This window comes from Thermobia domestica, chromosome 8, assembly GCF_964235325.1.
Source record: "Thermobia domestica chromosome 8, izTheDome1.hap1.1, whole genome shotgun sequence".
NCBI lineage: Eukaryota > Metazoa > Arthropoda > Insecta > Zygentoma > Lepismatidae > Thermobia > Thermobia domestica.
Window position 1 is genome coordinate 229218226 of NC_137461.1, and position 20477 is coordinate 229238702.

At 36.4% G+C, this 20477-nt stretch overlaps 1 protein-coding gene across 5 annotated transcripts in view; it reads left to right on the forward strand.

The window, feature by feature from the left end:
• The window catches only part of LOC145693464 (uncharacterized), a 622508-nt gene that overhangs the window by 560527 nt on the left and 41504 nt on the right, over positions 1-20477 (forward strand). For all 5 annotated transcript variants that reach the window (XM_081769494.1, XM_081769493.1, XM_081769492.1 and 2 more), the window contains one exon: positions 19647-19820. In XM_081769494.1, the coding sequence (XP_081625620.1) occupies positions 19647-19820 (174 nt within the window). The remainder of the gene's footprint in view (positions 1-19646; positions 19821-20477) is intronic.

Below are 20477 nucleotides of genomic sequence, written 5' to 3' on the forward strand. Positions count from 1 at the left end.
AAATGAAGTCCTCGCTACTACGCGATGGTAAGTTCAATACCCCGACTGTAGATATCTGTTTTGACTCGACGAAATCCAGCCGCCAGTGGCACACTAGCGGCAATCCTTCGAGGCGTAGCTATATCGACGATCGACATTTACCGGCAAGTGGACCACTAGGTGTTGGCGACATTTTCAGCATGGGGTTATTATGACTACAGTTGTTACTTGCAACCTTATCCTCGTACCCTTCAGTTTGTAGTCGTTCGTGAATTTGACTGTATTAATTGCGCATAACAGTCACATATGGATTTATAAATACTCTTAGCGTTTGGCCAAGAACAACTTGGCGAAGGTCAGACATTTGTATCGATTATCATCTTGTTTTAATTTTTGTTATATTTCATTTTCCAGCGTATTCTTTGGTAGCGCATGGTCCTCATTTCCTAGTTTGCGTCTACGCAACTCAAAAGTTGCATTTGATTTGTGGTGATTGGCATAGCTATTATAATGGCTATCTGTATTTTTTGTGTTGCGATACACAAATTTTACGGACACAGATATGGAATGTGCCCGTATATCACAATCGTCTTATTTAGGCACTTCGAAGTAATATGTCTGTGCCAATTTTTTTCTTTATTTAAAGAATTCAGTGAATAGGTATTTCTAGAGGAGTATTCCGATCCATATCTCCAGAAACTTTGCGTACAGCAAAGCAAGGCAAATAAATAAATAAATAAATGTTATGCCGATTACAACAAACTAAAACGCAAATTTTATGTTGCGTCGACGGAAACGGCTAGGGAAGAAAATGGGCCGAATTAAAAAGGAAATAAACCTTACAGAGCTGCGGGTACTCGAGTGAATACAACATATAAAGAAAGGTTAGGTATGATGTGTGCATGTCAGACAATATATACATTGTCGGTAGATTTATTGAATTAATAAATCTTTTATTTATTACAGATGTCATGTCATATTTATGTAGGTATATTTGTAGGGGGGGTTAGGCATTATTGTCTCATTTTGAATTATTGCACCTTCAGACGCCACGTCCTGTTGGCTTAATTTTATCCCCCCAATATAAAGTATCTAATTCGCACACTGGAGATGACTGAACCTTCTGAAATACAACTACATTTTAAAAGTTTACTTCGGGAAGGGCGCAAATACTGTGCAGACACGTGAAGAAATTTGTGCTGTACATTGGGCAAGTGCGCGTGGTAAAAGCATATTTCCAGCAAGGAAGGGTAGATGTGCCGCGTATCCAAATATTATATATTTCTGCTATTATCAGTGTTTCTTTGTGTATATTGAGTTTCCTAATTTCAATTCTATAGTGTAACGAATTCGTTAAACGGAGAATTTGATGAAAACAAAATTAAGGCACCGATTTATAAAATGCATCTGCTTCTGTAAGATTGTTATTAAAATACTAGTATTACTGCTGCGCTCCCACAAATTATTTATTAAAATATATTACAATATATTTGTACGGCTATGAAAAATATTAATCCTAAATTTCATAACTGGATTGGTGGAAAGAGTGTCATGAATATTAAGTGTTTTATATAGTTTTCTTCATCAGTTTTCCTAATAGACAGTTTCAGTTTTCTTGAGGAAAGTAGTATTCTAGAAAGCTGGTGAGAAAACCAGTAAGGCTATACTGTCGGCAATATTGGGTAGTTTTTCAGATAGTAAGCATTCTTAATAACTGCCCATCCTCAGATCAAAATAAAATGTGGAATTGTTTAATATTTTGATAATTTCTCTGTTCTGTTAATACTGAATATTTTAGGGCTTTTCTACAAAACCGCTGTAATGCATAATCTGACTATGCTTTTTCAAAAGAAAAGTATTTCTGGGCTCTAACCACAAAGTTGCAGGTCCTAGCTTTACACCACTGTATGGTCGATAAATACTTTGTGCTATCGGACATTCAAAACTAGTTTGAAATCAAGTATCAACTTCTGATAATCCAGAAAGGACCACAATTTGAGTTGAGTAATAGGAAAAGAATCGTTTACTTAAGAAATCTGAAGTGTAATCTTCCCTATAAAAATATATGGGAGGGCCGCACTGGCTCAGTGGTAGAACACTCACCTTTGGTGTGTGGGTCCTTGGTTTGGTTCCAGCTCGCGCCAAGTAAGCTTTGTGATGGACAAATATAATGTGCGTGGGATTTCTCGGGGTTCACCCGTTTCCTCCCACTTTCTTCATTCCATCATTGTCATTTATTTCTCATCACTGTCTCCTTTAGCCTAACCGGCATAATCGTGGGACATAAAACTTGGTGTGTTAGCTTGTTGTTGGAGTACAATGTCGAGTGTGGATTTGTCTGTTTCGACGTTGGTAGGCGTCTGTTGAAGGCTATGGCTATACGAGAATGCGTTACCCCCCGCAGCGAACGCGACCTAGATAGCTCCACGGTAATTTTACTTTCGTCAGAGTTATACTGTGAGCCAGTCAGGTCTTTTTTCTTTCATTTCCCGTGCCGGAAAGTACAATCAGAATGATCTGCTTCAGTTGGTTTCTTGTGAGACGACATGAAGGTCTTGCTAAAATCCCTTTGCCTGTCAACACGTCTTTCTTTTTTCTTCCTTTATACATCTTTTACTGATTCCGAAACAACAGGCGGTCTATTGTTCCGAAACGCACCAAATACTCTCGAGCTGACGTATTCTGCGAATTTTTTTTATTTTATTTTCGCGTTTGCAGCACATTGTGATTAGCGATCCATATTTAAATACATGGTCAGCGTATTCCAAGCGTACGCATGAGCCATAAAAACGCGTTGCGAACGCATGGATTAGCCGTTCACGAACGGTAGGCAGGCCACACGTGTGCTTTTGTTTCGGCTTTCGGTGTCGCGCCGGAAATCTGAACCTGAAGCCTCATGAACCAAAATCACATTCGCTAGCCTCTGTAGTAGCAAAGAGTGCTATGAGACTTTCTTGGATGTTGTAATTATAACGTACAGCAGTGTATTTATGGAGGATTTTTTTAAAAGTATTTTTTTTTTTTACTTGGTTCTTCATTCACAAGTAGTTTATGATATTTAATTCACCTAGCACAAAAGAAGAATATATGTTTGCAAATCTCAAACAGATTTCTATAGGCACACAGTAGATTATTATAATTGAGGGAAGATATCGAATGAATTAACCTTTAGAACGCGAGACCAGTAGGGGGGGGGGGGGAAAGAGACAAGACTCGGCGCAAACAGAGAACAAGTACTTTTTTAACTAAAATCACGTGGTATTTGTAGTAGTTGGAAATGTGCATTGAGCAGTCAAACGTGGCTTAAAATTTACACGATTTCATTGCGTAAAAACCCTTCCATGAAGTAGGTTCAGTTTATTCGAGAAAAACTCATTCTGGTATTAACAGACTACCTTTTTGTTACGATTTCCTCCCGTATTTATGCATTATAAACACTGCCCTTCAAACGGGTTGAATATTTTTGAGAAACCCATCACTCCGTCATTAATATACGTCTACAACTTATTTGGACGTAAAAATACGAGTTACATATGTGTGTATGTGTGATAGAGAAATAGGTTGGATGGGAGAGAAATAGGCAAGCATAAGTTGTATGCTATTCCTTTGTTTTTCATACACATTCTTGCCCTTTTTTCAATGTGTGAGTCTTTGGTGTGCTCCAGATAACAAATACTATGAACACAGATGTTTTTCCTAGTTCTTTTGTGCATGCGAATCATCTGTCTGTTAAAAAAAAAAAAAAAAAAAAAATACATTCAGGACTTTCTCAATAAAATATGTTGCTGTGAGGGTAAAGGGGAATATCTGCATTAAAAGGTTTATTGAAATGAAATTTTCTCGTGTATTATAAAGTGCATTGGAGACAATTTGGGATCATTGCTGCTTTCAATATTTGAGGAGGGAGGGATTCTAAAAAGCATATGTATAAAGATAAAATCTAAAAATAACATTAATTGTATAAAAAAGCCATTAGCTATTATGTATACCAGTATAAAGTAATAATGAATAAATCATACGTGTCATTTAAGCCAACAGAACAAGGGTAGGCCTACCTTGTGTAGAAAAGATTGAATAATCTGATCTGTATTACTGTATTTTTACTTGCACTCTTCAAATAATAGAGTAGTTTCTTTTAATGAGAAGCCAATTACGTATTTGACAGTGGTTCATGTGTATCAAAAATTAGAAATTGCTGATTCGTATCTGGATGTTTTCCTCTTTGTTTTGTCAAGTGGCTCATCCGAATAACAGATATCAAAAGAAATTGCTGATATCCCACAGAGCATCTCCTGTTCGAATATTGCCTGCTAGCGATGTTATTGTTCCTTCTAACCAAAATAAAACTAAATTAAATATTTTAGTTCTTTGTTTTACTTAATGGTCTGCAGGCAAAAGGAAACGATGGATTCATAAAAGTAGAAAAAGTGGTGAAATGAGAATGTGAGAGAAAACGGTAGAACCCCGAGAAAACCCACGGACTTGCAGTTGTACTCCATGAATTTACAATAGCTGTAATCGAACAAGGGACCTCTCTCATTATAAGTAAGCGCTTTATTACTGAGCCACTGTGCCCTCTCCTCTTCGACTATCAGGTAATTTACTACTTATATTATTCAGCCATCCAAATCTTTTGGTTTGTATGTATTTTCAATAAGCAAGAAGTCAGCTGTGGATATTCCAAATGCCATATTACTAATAATACTAATCTGTATGTCTTCCACAACTTCTAAAAGACGTGTCATAATATTCTCATGATCATAGTAAATACTACATCGTTTTAGTTTTTAATTATACTGGTCAATAGTGAAAATGCTTCGGAGATAAAACTAACCAATTCTTACTAATTTTAGGGTGCTGATAACGAATATGAAATTAGTTTTTGAAGTTTGGTTCGGGTTTCAAAGAAATACGTTATCACCCGATGTGCTCTGCTGGACAGATTAAGGGTTCGTGGCAACAGGAGTTGTCTACTTATTTCAACAAACTTCCATTGTTTGACGGTTAGTTTCATTGCTATCCTCAGGGACATACGCAGGGGTGGGTCCTGCGGATCTTGATACCCCGACTTGTTTGTAAATTTAGTCTAATTTTAGGTGCAAATTTTACAAATTTTAATATAATTTAGCTTCAGATTGTATTTGGACCCCCGAAAAGCTTAGGAAACCTCCCGAAATAAGTTCCTGCGTAGTCTCTGGGTATCCATCTTGCTCGCATTTCATCGCTAACGAAGAAATATCAACCACTTTACGGTTTCGTTTGTATTGAAGAGTTTGCCAGAGAAAACATGTTGTGTAACGTTCTTTTGTAGTTACAATTTGTCATCTCGGACGTAGTCGTGGTGAGATACTGGGTGGGTGCTGTATTATTATTATTATTATTATTATTATTATTATTATTATTATTATTATTATTATTATTATTATTATTATTATTATTATTATCGTTCTATGACTATACTAAGCAGAAACATGTCGCGTAAATGTGTTTGCAGTGCAGAGCAAATTGTTGTTTTTAACGAAGTGAAGCGAAAAGTGGAATTTCGCTCCTATCATAAAGAAAGCCTATCACTTGTACTTTGGCTGTAAAGTGGGAGATGTGCACAAGAAGTGAGCATCACACATATGTTGTAATACTTGTTCTACAAATTTGTGGGACTGGCTATACGGAAAAAGGCCATGCGTGCCATTTGCAGTTCCAATGATATGAAGAGAACCGACAGATCATACTTCAACCTGCTATTTTTGCATAGTTCTTCCAATTAAAGGTCTATCCAAAAAACAAAAAAGTGGACTGCTACTTATTCAAATACTCCTTGAAATGTTCGTCACTGTGCCACACTCTAAAGAACTAAAGGTTCCACAACTTCCCGTACCATACTCAGTGGCGTAGCAGCTACCCCCGCTGTGCGGGGGGGGGGGGCGCGTTATACGGGACCCCGAAGTCTTGCGATGAATAAAGATTTAAAGAATTAGAGCTTCAACCTTACTTCTGTCGGCTTTACAACTAGGGCCCCTTCTCTATACTTTGCGGGGGGGGGGGACAAAAGTGTGTTACTCCACTGACCTTACTCCAGTGTTTCACCCGATGAAGAGCAAAAGGCGAACAATGTCGACTCACATTGTCAAATTCTGCTGCAGATTCATCGTCTTCCACCGATCCTAACTTCATAAAACCAAGATATCATTATCTATTCATCATATGATACTCAACATGAATTAAATTACCTGGGGTTGTCAAAAGTGGCGCAGAACTGCTGGCATCCAAACTCAAGAAGTGGGGAGCTTATTCTGAAGATCTGAAAGTGTTCGTGTTTTGAACACGTCAGAATCCCTAAACAGTATTTTCAGTGGAAATTGACATATTACGTTGAAACAATGTAGGCCTAACTGGTCTTATGAGTAAACTTAACATAGACGATAATCTCGATGAATGTCGGCTATTCATAGATGCATCAAAACTATTCTTCAAATATATTCTGCGTAAACTTCCACAAATTGCTGAAACTAAAATCAGGTAAGAACCCTTATTGGCACTCAAGTTTGCTAACTCCTCAATGATCCTGAATTTGATGCAGTGTTAGAAAATGAGGAGAGGATTGCATGAGATTCTTTCCGAGAAGTTGTGACGAATGTTTTGGGAAACTCAGCGGAAGTAGAGGTGCACCTAATACCTTCTACCAAGCAATACGGTGTAATGTATTACTAAGAATGCATATTGCACTCCCACATAGACTTCTTCCCAGAAAATTGCGGAGCAGTCATTGATGAACATGGGAAACATTTCTACCAAGTTATATCTATGATGGAGAAACGATATTAAGGCTACTGGAGCAACTCTGCTCTTGTTCCCGATTTTATCCCAATTTTCCCCTTTTCTCGTACAACACACACACATAGTCACATATTATCATGATACCATTTGAAAGCCTGTTTTATTCTGAAGAGAATGACGTATAAGTCATGATACTCAAATAAATAATACTGTTCGGATTCATTTGATTTTATAGTTATCTCACTTTTTCCTATATGAAATTTGGTATTGTCCAGCAGAACTGAGAAATATTTTTTTCCGTCACAACTATTGTAGGTATTACAATGAAACTTGGCACATGTATTACTTATAAACTACAGTAGTTTTAAAGGTATATTTGGGTGCCTTTAGTCGGGGCCGTACCAGGGGGTGCTACATTTGAGAAAAAGGATTTTTGGACGGTAAATTCCCAATTTTACCTTGAATTTCCTTCTTCTTATACATCATGTACACATGCACATAGTACCATTTGAAAGCTTTGTTTACTCTGAAGTGAATGACTTATGAATCAAGATAATCGGATGAATAGAATTGAAGCAATAGCTACTTAAGTGAAAGACCAAATAGAAAATTCAAGAATCTAAGTGTCAACACTACATAACACACATTTCTATCGATTACACTTAAACTCGAACCAATTCATCATTTTTATTTTTATTTTCGTATTCAGCATCCTCATTTGCATAAGAAAATGTACTTTTCTTTTCCGAAGCTTGAAAAAAGTTAAAATTTGTTGTCCAGTGTTATCTTTAGCAGTAGAGCATAAGCAAGAACATTTAGTAAATATCTTTAGAGAAGTATTCTGTCAAATGGGAAATAGATAACAGCGTGTGATCAATGCATTTACCTAGCAACTGCTGAATGCGAATGCTGGTTGCCTAGGATTATTCTGAGAAAGGGGACTACTAACGCCAAACAATAGGTTGATAATTAGTTTGTTTACTTCATGTCATTTCACTTACAAGTAAGAAGGAACAGATTTCCTTATATTTCTCAACTCAGAAATTCTGCTCGTTTTTCCTTTCCTTTCTTTCATGGTCTCCTCTCATCGTTATATACAAATACTCCGTTTCCTTAAATCTACTTCATTACAAAATTTTTTCCTCGGCTTTTTGCTTCTTTTATCCGTCTGCTTTGAAGATAGGTTTTAAGATGAAAAATGAGAATTTCTGTCTTTATACTTAACAAGACATGGAAAGGGATATTTGATGCTTTATTTTTTTTTATGACATTGGTGTTTTGTCTCGCATTCTCGTGTGTATTGTCAGATTTCTCTGAAGCTTATTCTTAATAACATAAAACGGTCTGTGCCGTTTATAGGCCTATATTTAAAAAAAATATTTTCATTGCATCATTAGAATGGATTTTGCAGTATTTTGGTAGGAATTGTTTTGTTTCGGCAGACATGCTTTCATTCTCTTTTGTTTTATGTTCTGCGTCTTTCTTCACTACGAACCCAAATCTTTGTAATATGTTTTCGCTTTTTCACCGAGAATCGAATCTGCTACCACGTTAATCACTAGACTAGAGTGACCAGACGTCCTGTTGCTAAACGGGATTGTCTCTATTTTCAGCAAGTCGTCCGGTGTCCAGAGAAAATTGCACACTGGTCGCAAAATGTCCCCTCCCCCCCCCAAAAAAAAGTTTTTAGCTCGTAGATACATAGGTAACTTTAGTATTCTTAAACCTTATAGTTGATTCTTCGTTTTGAAAGATTTCAAAATTTTCTGAAATGGTTTCATATTTTTCGAACAGATGGCGCTGTACTAAACTCCATGTTTCGATATTCGGTAATCGTCCGTAAGTCGATATAATCGAAGGTTATGCGTGGTGGATTGTTAAAGTACGGCAGTTTACCGAGTATTCGGATTTCTTCTTCTTCTTCTTCTTATTATTATTATTATTAGTCTATTATTATTATTATTATTATTATTATTATTATTATTATTATTATTATTATCATCTAAATTAGTCACCTTACACCTACACTAGACCAGCGCGAGGGGCTGGTTTTATTCTCTCATGAAATTTTGAAAACTACAGTGATAATTTGTACTTTCTATTCTTTAATTGGAAGCAGAACCCGAAGGATAAATTGGAGAAATTAATACTAAATTATTTTCTTTCATTTGTATTTTGTAATTGCATCTTGGTAAAGTCTGTTGTTGTTTCAATGTATTCGCAAGCAATGTAGAATATCCGTCTCATGATTGCGGGATTCTTAGAAAGATATTGCAATGCAGGAACAAAGATGGTAATTTATTTGTAGTAGAGGCTCACCCGAGGTCGTCTAGACTCATGCTTACTATTCTCAGTGAGGCTCGCGTTGGCTAGTATAAATATGAGGCCTCTCCCCCAGTAGCGTCATTTTAGATTTGGCTTGGGGGTGGCAAGATCCCTTGATATATGTAAAATTTCGCGTTTATCACTGACTTACTACTATTCTATTGATAAAATCTATATAAATCTCAAACTCATGGGGGAATGCCCCTCCCTGCCCCCCTAAATGACGCCCCTGCTCTCCCCAGCTCACACTTGCACTCGAGAGACAGCGTTGTCTCAATATCTCGTTCATTAGCGGCTCGGGATTGGTATCCTACATGAGCCTCGCAGTCGCTTCTACTTATATTCACTAGTCTCTCAGTGGGGCTATGCTTGCAAAGAACTCGGGATCACTATTAGTGATGCCCATGAGACTAAACGAGATGTAAGGTATGTGCTCCTCCCCCTTAATTTCACGTAGGAATTATCAGAATCTTTCCGCATCACGAGACAGCTGTGCACACAGGCGGGTGTTAAGACGCAGGTTGCTCCCATGACAATATTTGGAGGATATAAATTTTCGTTGCAAAGGTCACATTCAAACTGGAAAATGGTAAATTTGGGGGTTGAACCACACCGCTTGGTAGTATTACAAAGATACTTGTATTTTAATATCTTTATTATATCTTTATTTGTATTTAGGGGCAAAATATGCCTTTAAATTATGCACAAGCTGTTCAAGAAAGGAAGAAGAAGAATATGGCAAGAGAAATAGAATTAATTTTCTTTTCTGGTTGTTATGCGATTATATTTTGTTATAATAGTGATTCGACGATGTGAGTTTAGTTGTCATAGTAACGGCATATAAATAATGCATAAGAAAGGATCCATCTCGTGAAACTTACATGTACGATTTTTAAAGAATGTATTTGTTTAACTTGTTACGTACTACAATAAAAGGTAATATGTTGATGCAGTGTGTAAAATGGATTTTGATATATCAGTAGCCTTGTTTATATAAATATACGAACTGTGGTCATTATACAGAATAGTATGGGCAACCTTGTCACGACAAGTCCACAGAGTGTGAAATAACAACTGTTAAACCATATTTATTATTGGCAGTGGCGTATTTACGATTTTGTTTCGGGAGGGGCCTTGCTAACTTTCGGGGGGGCTTTGCCTGGAAATTTGAAAATTCTGCAAGATATTTCATTTACTTTACTATACTAAGTAAGGTTTCGGGGGGGGGGGGCTTAAGCCCGGAAGCAACCCCCCTAAATACGCCACTGATTATTGGGGTGTATTGTATAATGACTTGCGTATCTTTACACGTTGATAAATCCTCTTTTGTTGTATTTACAATCACTCTATATCAAAACTGTAGTTTTATACTACAAAAGCGCAACATTAAAACAGTATTTGAGATCTACAGTAAGATTAATGAAACGAACATTGTCATATTTCTAGTCTCGTCTCAATTTTAAAGGTGCGGTGGCTCAGTGGTAGAGCGTTCACCTCTGGTGCTTGGGGTCCCGGGTTCGATCCCAGCCCCCGCCAAGTGAACTTTGTGGTGGACAAACACCGTGCTCGTGGGTTTTCTCGGGGTTCTCCCGTTTCCTCCCACTTTCTTCATTCCACCATTTCACTCATCTCTCATCATCACCGTCTCCTTTAGCCTACCCGGCATAACCGTGGGACGTAAAACTCAAAGATTTCATTTTTTCAATTTTAAAGGTGCTTCTCGTCTCGTTCTCAAGACGATTCGATAACTTTCTTGTCTTGTGGGTCTCACTAATCCCTGTCCTCATTGAGTCTTCTACTCAGTGGTGTTCGTCGTCGTTACTAGTGTTATTGGAGCTTATGATAGCTCGGACTCCAACTCCAACTCCATGGAACTTCTTCATGGCTGTGTGAATAACGTACGCCCCTGTGGTGCGAGAGACCTGGGTTCCATTCGCGGCGGGACCTCATATGGTTTGGATCCCACGTTAAGCTGTAGATCCATGTTTCATATAGCTGCTGAAATACATCGTGCTCCAACTCACAATCCATTTGGTGACCCGCGACAGACGACATCCGCGACTCAAAATGACCCATATAGACTCGTGACCCAGAGACGATGAAACATCGTTATATACATAGATAGTATTATGAGGCTAGTAATGTAATTTTAATAAACACGATTCTCTCTCTCTTTCACTCTCTTTCTCTGTTCTTGTGTACGTCTGTCACAGTATTGCACTGAGAGATAACTACAAGGTCTACGCGTGAGAATCACATAAATGAAAAGCTACACGATTTTCGTAATTAGGGATCGCCATAATTTAATGAAGCGAGTCTGTAAAACGTGTGTAGAATAAGAGATACAGCTGAGTCCAAACAGTGTTACATTAAAGGTTTTGTGTAGTCTTGTGTTCAAAACCACTGTATTACTTTTTAGTGTGGGAAGACGAGTAAACAAGAAATCATATTTGGAATAGTCAAGGCATGGTAGTTTGATTAAGAAATATTACACCAAGAATCAAACAAGGCAATATTCGAGCTTGAGTAGCCTAGTGGAAATCATTAATTAATCCTCTGTAAAATTCTGCAGTAATATGGTATAACTGATACGCGTATTTCAGCTGCTTCCGAGTCAGGCTGGATTTGAGAAGCGAGACCCAGACCCGGACAGAAGTTATGATCCAAGTGATTCTGACACTACTACTAGTCACGTTTCGTAAGCAACTCTAATTTTTGCCATAACCTGTTACTACACTGTAGATATATTTTAAACGATCTCTGTTAGAATAGCATGTAAATAATGTGATTAATAAAGCTTTACCGTTACTGTAGAGATAATTATAGCAACGGATTAAGAAATGTTTTGCTTTGTGCAATTTAAATACTGTAACTATAACGAATGTATACGTAGACTATAAGATATATCGGAATGAAATTCACTAGTTGTACATTGTTGAAGTGAATAGTTCACATTTAGGAAAGAAGTTGATTTTCATCCTTGCAACTACCTCCTTGCTATTAATCATTTTGAAAGTTAGCTATTAAACTGTAAGATAAGTTTGAAGAGTAACAAGGAAAGTTTTACAACATTGATGCGTATAGCTTAATTTCCAATCACATCGATAGTTGTAATGCTGAAAGTTTTTGTGTGCATAGTAACACTCCATTTCATCCCCAAACTCTTAAAGTTTAACTTTAAAATTAAAAGTGTTAGAAATGTAAAATGCCATATTTCAGTAAGATGTCTTTCTCGAAGCAAACCTAATTTATTCCAATGAGGAATAAGAGTTGTCATTTTTCTGTCAGATTCCTCCATTCGCCATTCATCAAGGTATATGAATCAGTTAAAAATTGTTTTAGAAGAATACTTGATAACAACTCGGTAGTTTTCACTGCTAGTGATACTCAAGGTGAATGTGTGTTTACATTGTATCTTGGATCATATACAGGGTGAAAGGTAATTCCACCGAAAAACTTTGGGAGGTTATTCCTTATACGAAATGAAACAAAAGATTTCTAATAAACATGGGTCGAAAAATGTCTCGTTTCAGAGGTATGAACCGCAGAAAATTCGAAAATCTCTTTTCGAAACACCTACCCTAGGAACTATAGGACTTATCCCAAGCAGTTTAAGGAATTATACAGGAACTAGTATGTGCTTTATCTAAATATCCATGTTTTACCATCCTTCGTTATCTGCGAAACGAACTGTAAAAAGGAAGTTGAGGTATAGAAATACTCCTTTAAGTACTAATGGTGTGTTCGTTTTGCTTGGACCGGTGAATTCTGAAACGTTGATATTTAGATAGAGCGCATACTAGTTCCTGTGCAGTCCCTTAAACCCCTTTGGATAGGTCCCATAGTTTCTAAGTAAAGGCGTTTTGAAACGTGATTTTTCGAATTTTCGGTGATTCATAACTCTGAAAGGAGACGTTTTTCGATCCATGTTTAATAGAACTTTTTTTCTTTCATTTCGTATAAGGAATCACCTCTCAAAGTTTTTCGGTGGACTTACCTTCCACCCTATATAAAGGCATAAGTTTGTTTTAAACTGTCTGTCTAACCAATTGTCATTGTTATTCTGTCGATGAGATGAAAGATATGGAAGAAGAATGTCTGGTATTACGTTAAGAAAATATTCTGTGATCTAATAGATCTGAGGGAAAGAATAAGATTCGAATTCTGAAACATCAGATTTAAGAAGGAAAAAAGCTCGTTGCTGAAATTTCATCCATGTGATACATGGGCGTTCGGTATTCCTGATGTAAATTCATTGTGTTTGCCATTTGCTGATTGCCGTGGAGATTTGTTATGTTGCTAAATCGATACATTTCTTGCTTTTGGTGTGGAAAAGTCGCAGTTTGCTTTCTGTTGGGAGTACATATTTTTGAGATGCAAAGCTGAAGATTGATGCAGTATGAGTAGGAGTTCGGTAATGAGAATGTTACTGATTTGGAAATTGAAGATAGTGTATGTAGTTGCTAGGATAAGTAGTTGTTAGAGATTTATTTGTAGAAATATTCCAGGAGGTTGTACTCTTTAATTGCAAGGCGAAAAAAAAAAAAAAAAAGGAAAGAAAGAAACTAGTCAGTAACCATGGCCACAGCTATTGAATAAAGATAAGAAACATCATGCAATGAAACACCAAACTGTGCAATTCAAATTACTGTTTGTACAGCTTGCAATTAAAATAGTAGAATTTTTTACCGTGTATTTGAGCCTGTCGCAGTGGCACGTAATAGCTCTGGCATGTATTCAGCTTTTTGTTTATTTCAGTTCCGATTGCATATTGAGGTTCAGAACTCAGGAATTATTATTATTATTATTCACAGCTTACAACCCTGAACATACTTGTTTACATACTTACAGGGTGGATTGATTTAAATCAGTCTGATTTAAATCACGATTTTAATCAAGATTTAAATCACTTGATTTTTTAAATAAAAATCGTTGATTTAAATCAAATTCCGAAATGAATTAATTTAAAGTGAAAGTAAGTAAAATCCCGTTTCTCTTCTGTTATTTCAATTATGGAAGATAATAATCATAATGCAATGAGACTCAAATGTATGTAAGCACAGTATGAAAACTAGTATCATGTAGGGAACGATCAGGGAAAATCCCATTGGAACGGGTTACGGGTGAACCCTGCTTTCTTCTCTTTGTAACACAAGGTTTTAAAATTTCTATTCCAACGGGGAAATCACCATGGACATTTAAGATGAAAACTCTTTTGTGTACACGTCTATTTGTTTGTTTCCAGATAATAGGGGCGTATTTAGAGGGGTCCGATCCCCTCTCCGAAACAAGAAAAAAAATTAGATTTTAAAATTTTGGGCCAAATTTATGTACTAAACACAAAGAAGTTCCTCGGGATCGTAATACGACAAATTTTGGATGCGTTAAAATATCGAATAATACTTTTGATAAATTATATATTTTGATAAGTATTATTCGATATTTTAACGCATCCAAAATTTGTCGTATTACGATCCCGAGGAACTTCTTTGTGTTTAGTACATAAATTTGGCCCAAAATTTTAAAATCTAATTTTTTTATGGTTGTGCTGTATGGTTTGATAAAGTGGATACTTGACCCCATTGCAGAACATGCCGCGATCTGCGATATGATCGCAAAAAAAATGCCGTGCCTGTGCAGGAAAAATTGTCAGAGGAAATAAAATAGCCAACAGAAAAGTATAAAAACGTGCCTGCTATGTATAGATGTCTTAAATGCACGGACAACTCGCATTTGAAATGTTTTTCACGTCACATAAAGCATATTTTTAACAATCATAAGTGTTTCTTCTTCTGGAACTCATCATCTTGATTTTCTTATTTTGGAATTCCTGCAGAAAATTCCTACAGGGAATTCGTGTTATGATTCAGTTCAAGATCTCTTATCGTCACGAATTGTGTCGAGGAATTTGAAACTTTAAAATATATAAAACGATAATTATGCCTGTTGTGCTGTATGGTTGTGAAACATGGTCGCTTACGCTGAGGGAAGAACGCAGACAAAGTAATTGAGAATAAAATCCTGAAACGAATATTCGGAACCAAAAGGAACGGAAATGAGGAATGGCGAAAACTTCATGATGAGGAACTGCATAATTTATACCATTTACCAAACATTGTTAGGGTCATCAAATCTTGGAGGCCCAGGTGGGCAGGACATGTAGCGAGAATGGAAGAAAGTAGGAACGCTTTCAAAGTTTTAACTGGAAGTCCAATCCGAAAACGACCATTAGGAAGCCTAGGCGCAGATGGGAGGACAATATTAAGTTGCATCTCGCAGAAATAGGAATATAAAGTAAAAACTGGATCCAGTTGACTAAGGATAGAAGTCAGTAGAGAGCTTTTGTGAACATGGCACTGAACCTCCGGGTTCCATAGGTCATAGAGTGAGTTAGTTAATTTTAGGCGAAATTTATGTACTTTATATGGATTTCGTGCCGCTAGCTAGTTCCAATTGTTTAAAAATATGCCCCTGCCAAATATCAGTGACTTTCATGAAAAGAAAAGTGTCATGTTGATATACATTGCTGTACTTTTTCCTTCATGCTTAAGGAAACATTGTTTGGGATTGAAATAGGTTAATGATTGTGAATTAATTCAAAATTTAAACCCAATACTTTCACGTAAATAACATAATTAACATTTAATACTAATTCCTAATGTGTTTTCTTCAGTTCGCGACTTGTATTATACGAAGAAAAAGATTTGATTTAAATCAAAAAAATCGATTTAAATCAAAAAAATCAACAAAAATGATTTTTTTGAAAAAAATCATGATTTTTTTCCACCCTGCATACTTATGATTATCAGTATTCTTCTTCATTCTTCGATATGAGTAATTATCGTCCGAAGTTTACTGATATTTCTCCGGAGACCTGTATGCATTTTGTCAATCACCTCGGAGAAGATTGAGAAATTTGATTACGGTTGTCGGCAGCATGTGAAGAATTAGCTACGTTTCTTCTATTTCAAAGATAACTGAGCTTTCCTTTACAAGCTCATTAATTTGGGAACTGTTGACTACGTAGTATATAGGCCTATCTGTATGTATGGAGGTAAAGTATTCTTTTGCTGGCAATGTACTTTACGTACACCATCTTTATTTTATCTCCTTAAGGCAGTACCGTAACTTAGATTTTTTTTCCTGGGGGCCAAACATTAATATTTCGGTCCCTTAGAAAAAGTTGTCCCTCCCGCAAAATTTGAAAATAGGACCCTTCTCGCCACCTTTCTCTTACTCTTTGTGAGCCCCCCGGAGCCTGGGAACTACCACACGACAAGATCTGCGGAGCCGTTAGGTGCGCCCCTGGGCCCGTTCCATACATGACAAATTAATTAAGGGGACAATATTGACAAATCTCATACGAATAAATATTATTTCTAGAGCCCCTAATATATATATATATATATATATATATATATATATATATATATCGAAGTGGGCCCACGATTCATTTTTGTTTTATTTACCTTTTGTGTGCTGTTTTGTTTATGTAATGTAGTGAACCTGTTTGATGCATCATTTATAATTTCATGTTCATATCGTATATGGAGTAAGAAAGTTTTGTCTTAAAGTGGACTCCCCTCGAACGACGGGGACATTCTTGGGGGTGCAGTTGCCCCCTGCCCCCACAAATTAGAGCCCTGCCTTGAGGAATGGGGATTTTTCTGCATTGTTTAAAATGAATTGCAATTTTAATTGTATGATTGTTATTTATTAGGATCACGCAGAGACTTATAATATTGTTGCTAGTACGTGTACGTCCGCTTGCTACTCCCCAGGATAACTCTTAAGCGGATGCGAATTTTTCAAGTTCTGTTTTTTGCAGTAGATAGCTAACTAAACTAACTCTATGGCCTATGGAACCCGCAGGTTTAATGCCGCGTTCACAAAAGCTCTCCACTGACTTCTATCCTTAGCTAATTGCATCCAGTTTCTACTTTGTATTCCTATCTCTGCGAGATCCATCTTAATATTATCCTCCCATCTGCGCCTAGGTCTTCCTAATGGTCGTTTTCCTATGGGTCTTCCAGTCAAGACTTTGAAAGCGTTTCTACTTTCTTCCATTCTAGCTACATGACTGGAAGTAGACTGGCAGTAGATAGCTACAGAAATTATATCGATCGGATTAGTTAGCGGATATCCTATACGTGTAAGCGACTTCTTGAATTCAGGTTTTTGCGATAGATAGCTAGAGCGATTACCTCATTGAGTTCGTTAATGAAGGTAATCCGTTAACGTATTAACGGATAACGGTGATATTAACGGTTGCTATGTACAGGCCTATCTCATACATGTAGGCGAATTTTTGATTTTTTTTTTTTTTTTTTGCAACATAACTAGAGCTATTATCTCCACAAATTCGTTAATTGAATTAATCCGTTTAGGTACTAACAGATAACAGCGGCAATGTGTAGCCCATATCTCATTTATGTAAGCAACTTCTTTAATTGTTATGGAACAGGAAGCTACAGCGATAATTTCGACTGAGTCCGTTAATTAAGTCAATCCGTTAACGTGTTAGCAGAGATTTTTAACTGTGGCTATCTATGGCTCTTATCCCATTTCTGTAAGCAAATTTTTGAATTCTGTTTTGTTGCAAAAAGACAGCTGGAGCAATTATTTAAGCAAGTTCGTTATTGGAGGCAGTCCATTAACATTTTAACGGTGGCTATCTGTAACCCATCTTTGTAAGCGATTTTAAATTCATGTTTTTGTCACAGTTAGCTAGAGTGGTTACCTCGACCGAGTTCGGTAATGAAGTTAATCCGTTAACGTATTAACGGCGATGTTAACGGCAGATAAGCGAATGTTTGAATAGCTTTTTGCAACATAACTAGAGCAATTATCTCCACAAATTCATTGATGGAGTTAATCCGTTTACCTGTTAACGGATAACGGCGTCAGTGTGTAGCCCATATTCCATCTATGTAAGCGAATTCTTTTTTATGGAACAGGTAGCTAGAGCGATCATCTCGACTGAGCCCGTTAATGAAGTCAGTCCGTTAACGTATTAACGGATAACGGAGATTTTAACGGTGGCTATCTATATCTCTTATCCCATGTATGTGAGCGAATTTTTGAATTGCTTTTTGATACAGATAAGTAGAGCGATTAGGTCGACTGAGTTCGTTAATGAAGTCAATCCTGTAACGTATTAACGAATGAGGCCGACTTAAACGGTGGTTATCTACAGCCCATATTCACTATAGGCGATTTTTTTTCAACAGATAGTTGGAGCAATTACCTCGACCAAATTCGTTAATGAAGTCAATTCGTTTACGTATTAACTGATAACGGAGATTTTAACGGTGGCTATCTATATCTCTTATCCCATGTATGTGAGCGAATTTTTGAATTGCTTTTGAAACAGGTAGGTAGGGCGATTACATCGACTGAATTCGTTAATGAAGTCAATCCTGTACCGTATTATCGAATGAAGCCGACTTTAACGGTGGTTATCTACAGCCCATATTCACTATAGGCGTTTTTTTTTTTTTTTTGCAACAGATAGTTAGAGCAATTACCTCGACCAAATTCGTTAATGAAATGGATTCGTTTACGTATTGACGTATAACGGAGACCTTAACTGTGGCAGTCTGTATCCCATATCTCATGTATGTGAGCGAATTTTTGAATTACTTTTGAAACAGATAGGTAGAGCGATTACATCGACTGAGTTCGTTAATGAAGTCAATCCGGTAACGTATTAACGAATGAGACCGACTTTAACGGTGGTTATCTACAGCCCATATTCCCTATAGGCGATTTTTTTTATTTTTTTGCAACAGATAGTTAGAGCAATTACCTCGACCAAATTCGTTAATGAAGTCGATTCGTTTACGTATTAACGGATAACGGAGACCTTAACTGTGGCAATCTATATCCCATATTCCATTTATGTAAACGAATTTTTGATTTTTTTTGCGCAAAAAACCTCAATCGAGTTCGTTATTAGAATCATTACTTTAACATTTTAACGGATAATGAAGCTGGCTATTTATAACCCATATTTTGAAGTAAAGTTTTGATTTTTTTTTTTTTTTTTGCAACAGACAGCTAGAGTAATTATCTCGGGCAAGCTTGATTATATTCTTAGAACATTAAATCTGTATCAATAAACCTTTAATCACGTTCTCTTTCCGTGTTTACTTCTAGGAAGATCAGCATGGGAATCGCAAGTGGTAGTGCATTTCTACCACTTCCGGTTTTAGTAGAGAGATAAGGGTAGACATGGATCCTATTTCCGAAACACTGAATTCATTAAAAAAGTTTCTCGCTATCTATTACCGTTTTCATTATTGATACCTCGTTCTATAAGACTTCTCATACCGAGGCGTGGTTTGAAAGTCTTAACAATTACACCAGTTTTATTGTATTCTATTTATGTACTATGTATTTTGGTTCCATAGAGAAGGTAAAAGAGTTTACGATTTTAAGTGGACTAATATGTGGTCTTTTTAAGTTTAATAAGGCTACATTTGTATTGCATGTATCACTTAAAAAAATCACTAGATATTAGATCCATATGGATCAACCTTATTAAGAATTTTGTTTGTTTGTTTCAGTGCTGAAGATGCTGGCCGTAATGGAACAAACGGAAACAAACAATGACGCTATTAAGGACTTCCTATCAACAGGTCGTACTGGAAGGCGTAACGCGTTACCTGATATTCTTGGAGAGCATGCCCAGACAGCCACGGCGGATTTACCAGAACGACTCCAACAGCTGACTTGTACAGGTAAAATTCCCCAATTTAGTATTTAGTGTTCATAAGATCACAGGAATCCATTTATAATCAATACTCTGGGGGCATCATAGAAATAAATATATTCAATAGACATTTAAGAGAGAATTCTCGTAATTGGTTGTTTACGATTTTCTTTACTTTATATTCTGCAGAAGTCTTGCAAACTAAGTAGTCAACGTGATGTTTTATACATTATATTTTTCCACTATTCTAATCTGCAATTTTCTACTCTTCTGTGAGCAACTACTCTACAGAAATAAAAAGTAGATCTCTTCTGTCAACAACATTGTTAGTTTAGATCGTGTGATATAAAGTTTCTTCTTAAATAGTTATGTTTGTAGAAGATGAAATTAACATTTCGGAAAAGTGAGATATGTTTCTAATAGGTTCTTTTATGATCTTGAAATGATTGAAGTCGGTCAAAATTTTCAACAGTAACAGAAAATAACTGAATTAAAGTCTTTGTAATTTGAAAGCAAAACATTAATTTTTAAACTGAAATAACCAAGTACTGGGATATGAATTTCAATTATATGCGTTTTAATAGAAAAATGCTTTCCTTTTACTAGAATTTTTACAATTCATATTATTTTCAGTCTGAGGTTCGTTCCCTAGAGTATAAAACTAACTTTTCATCTCTCTAATATT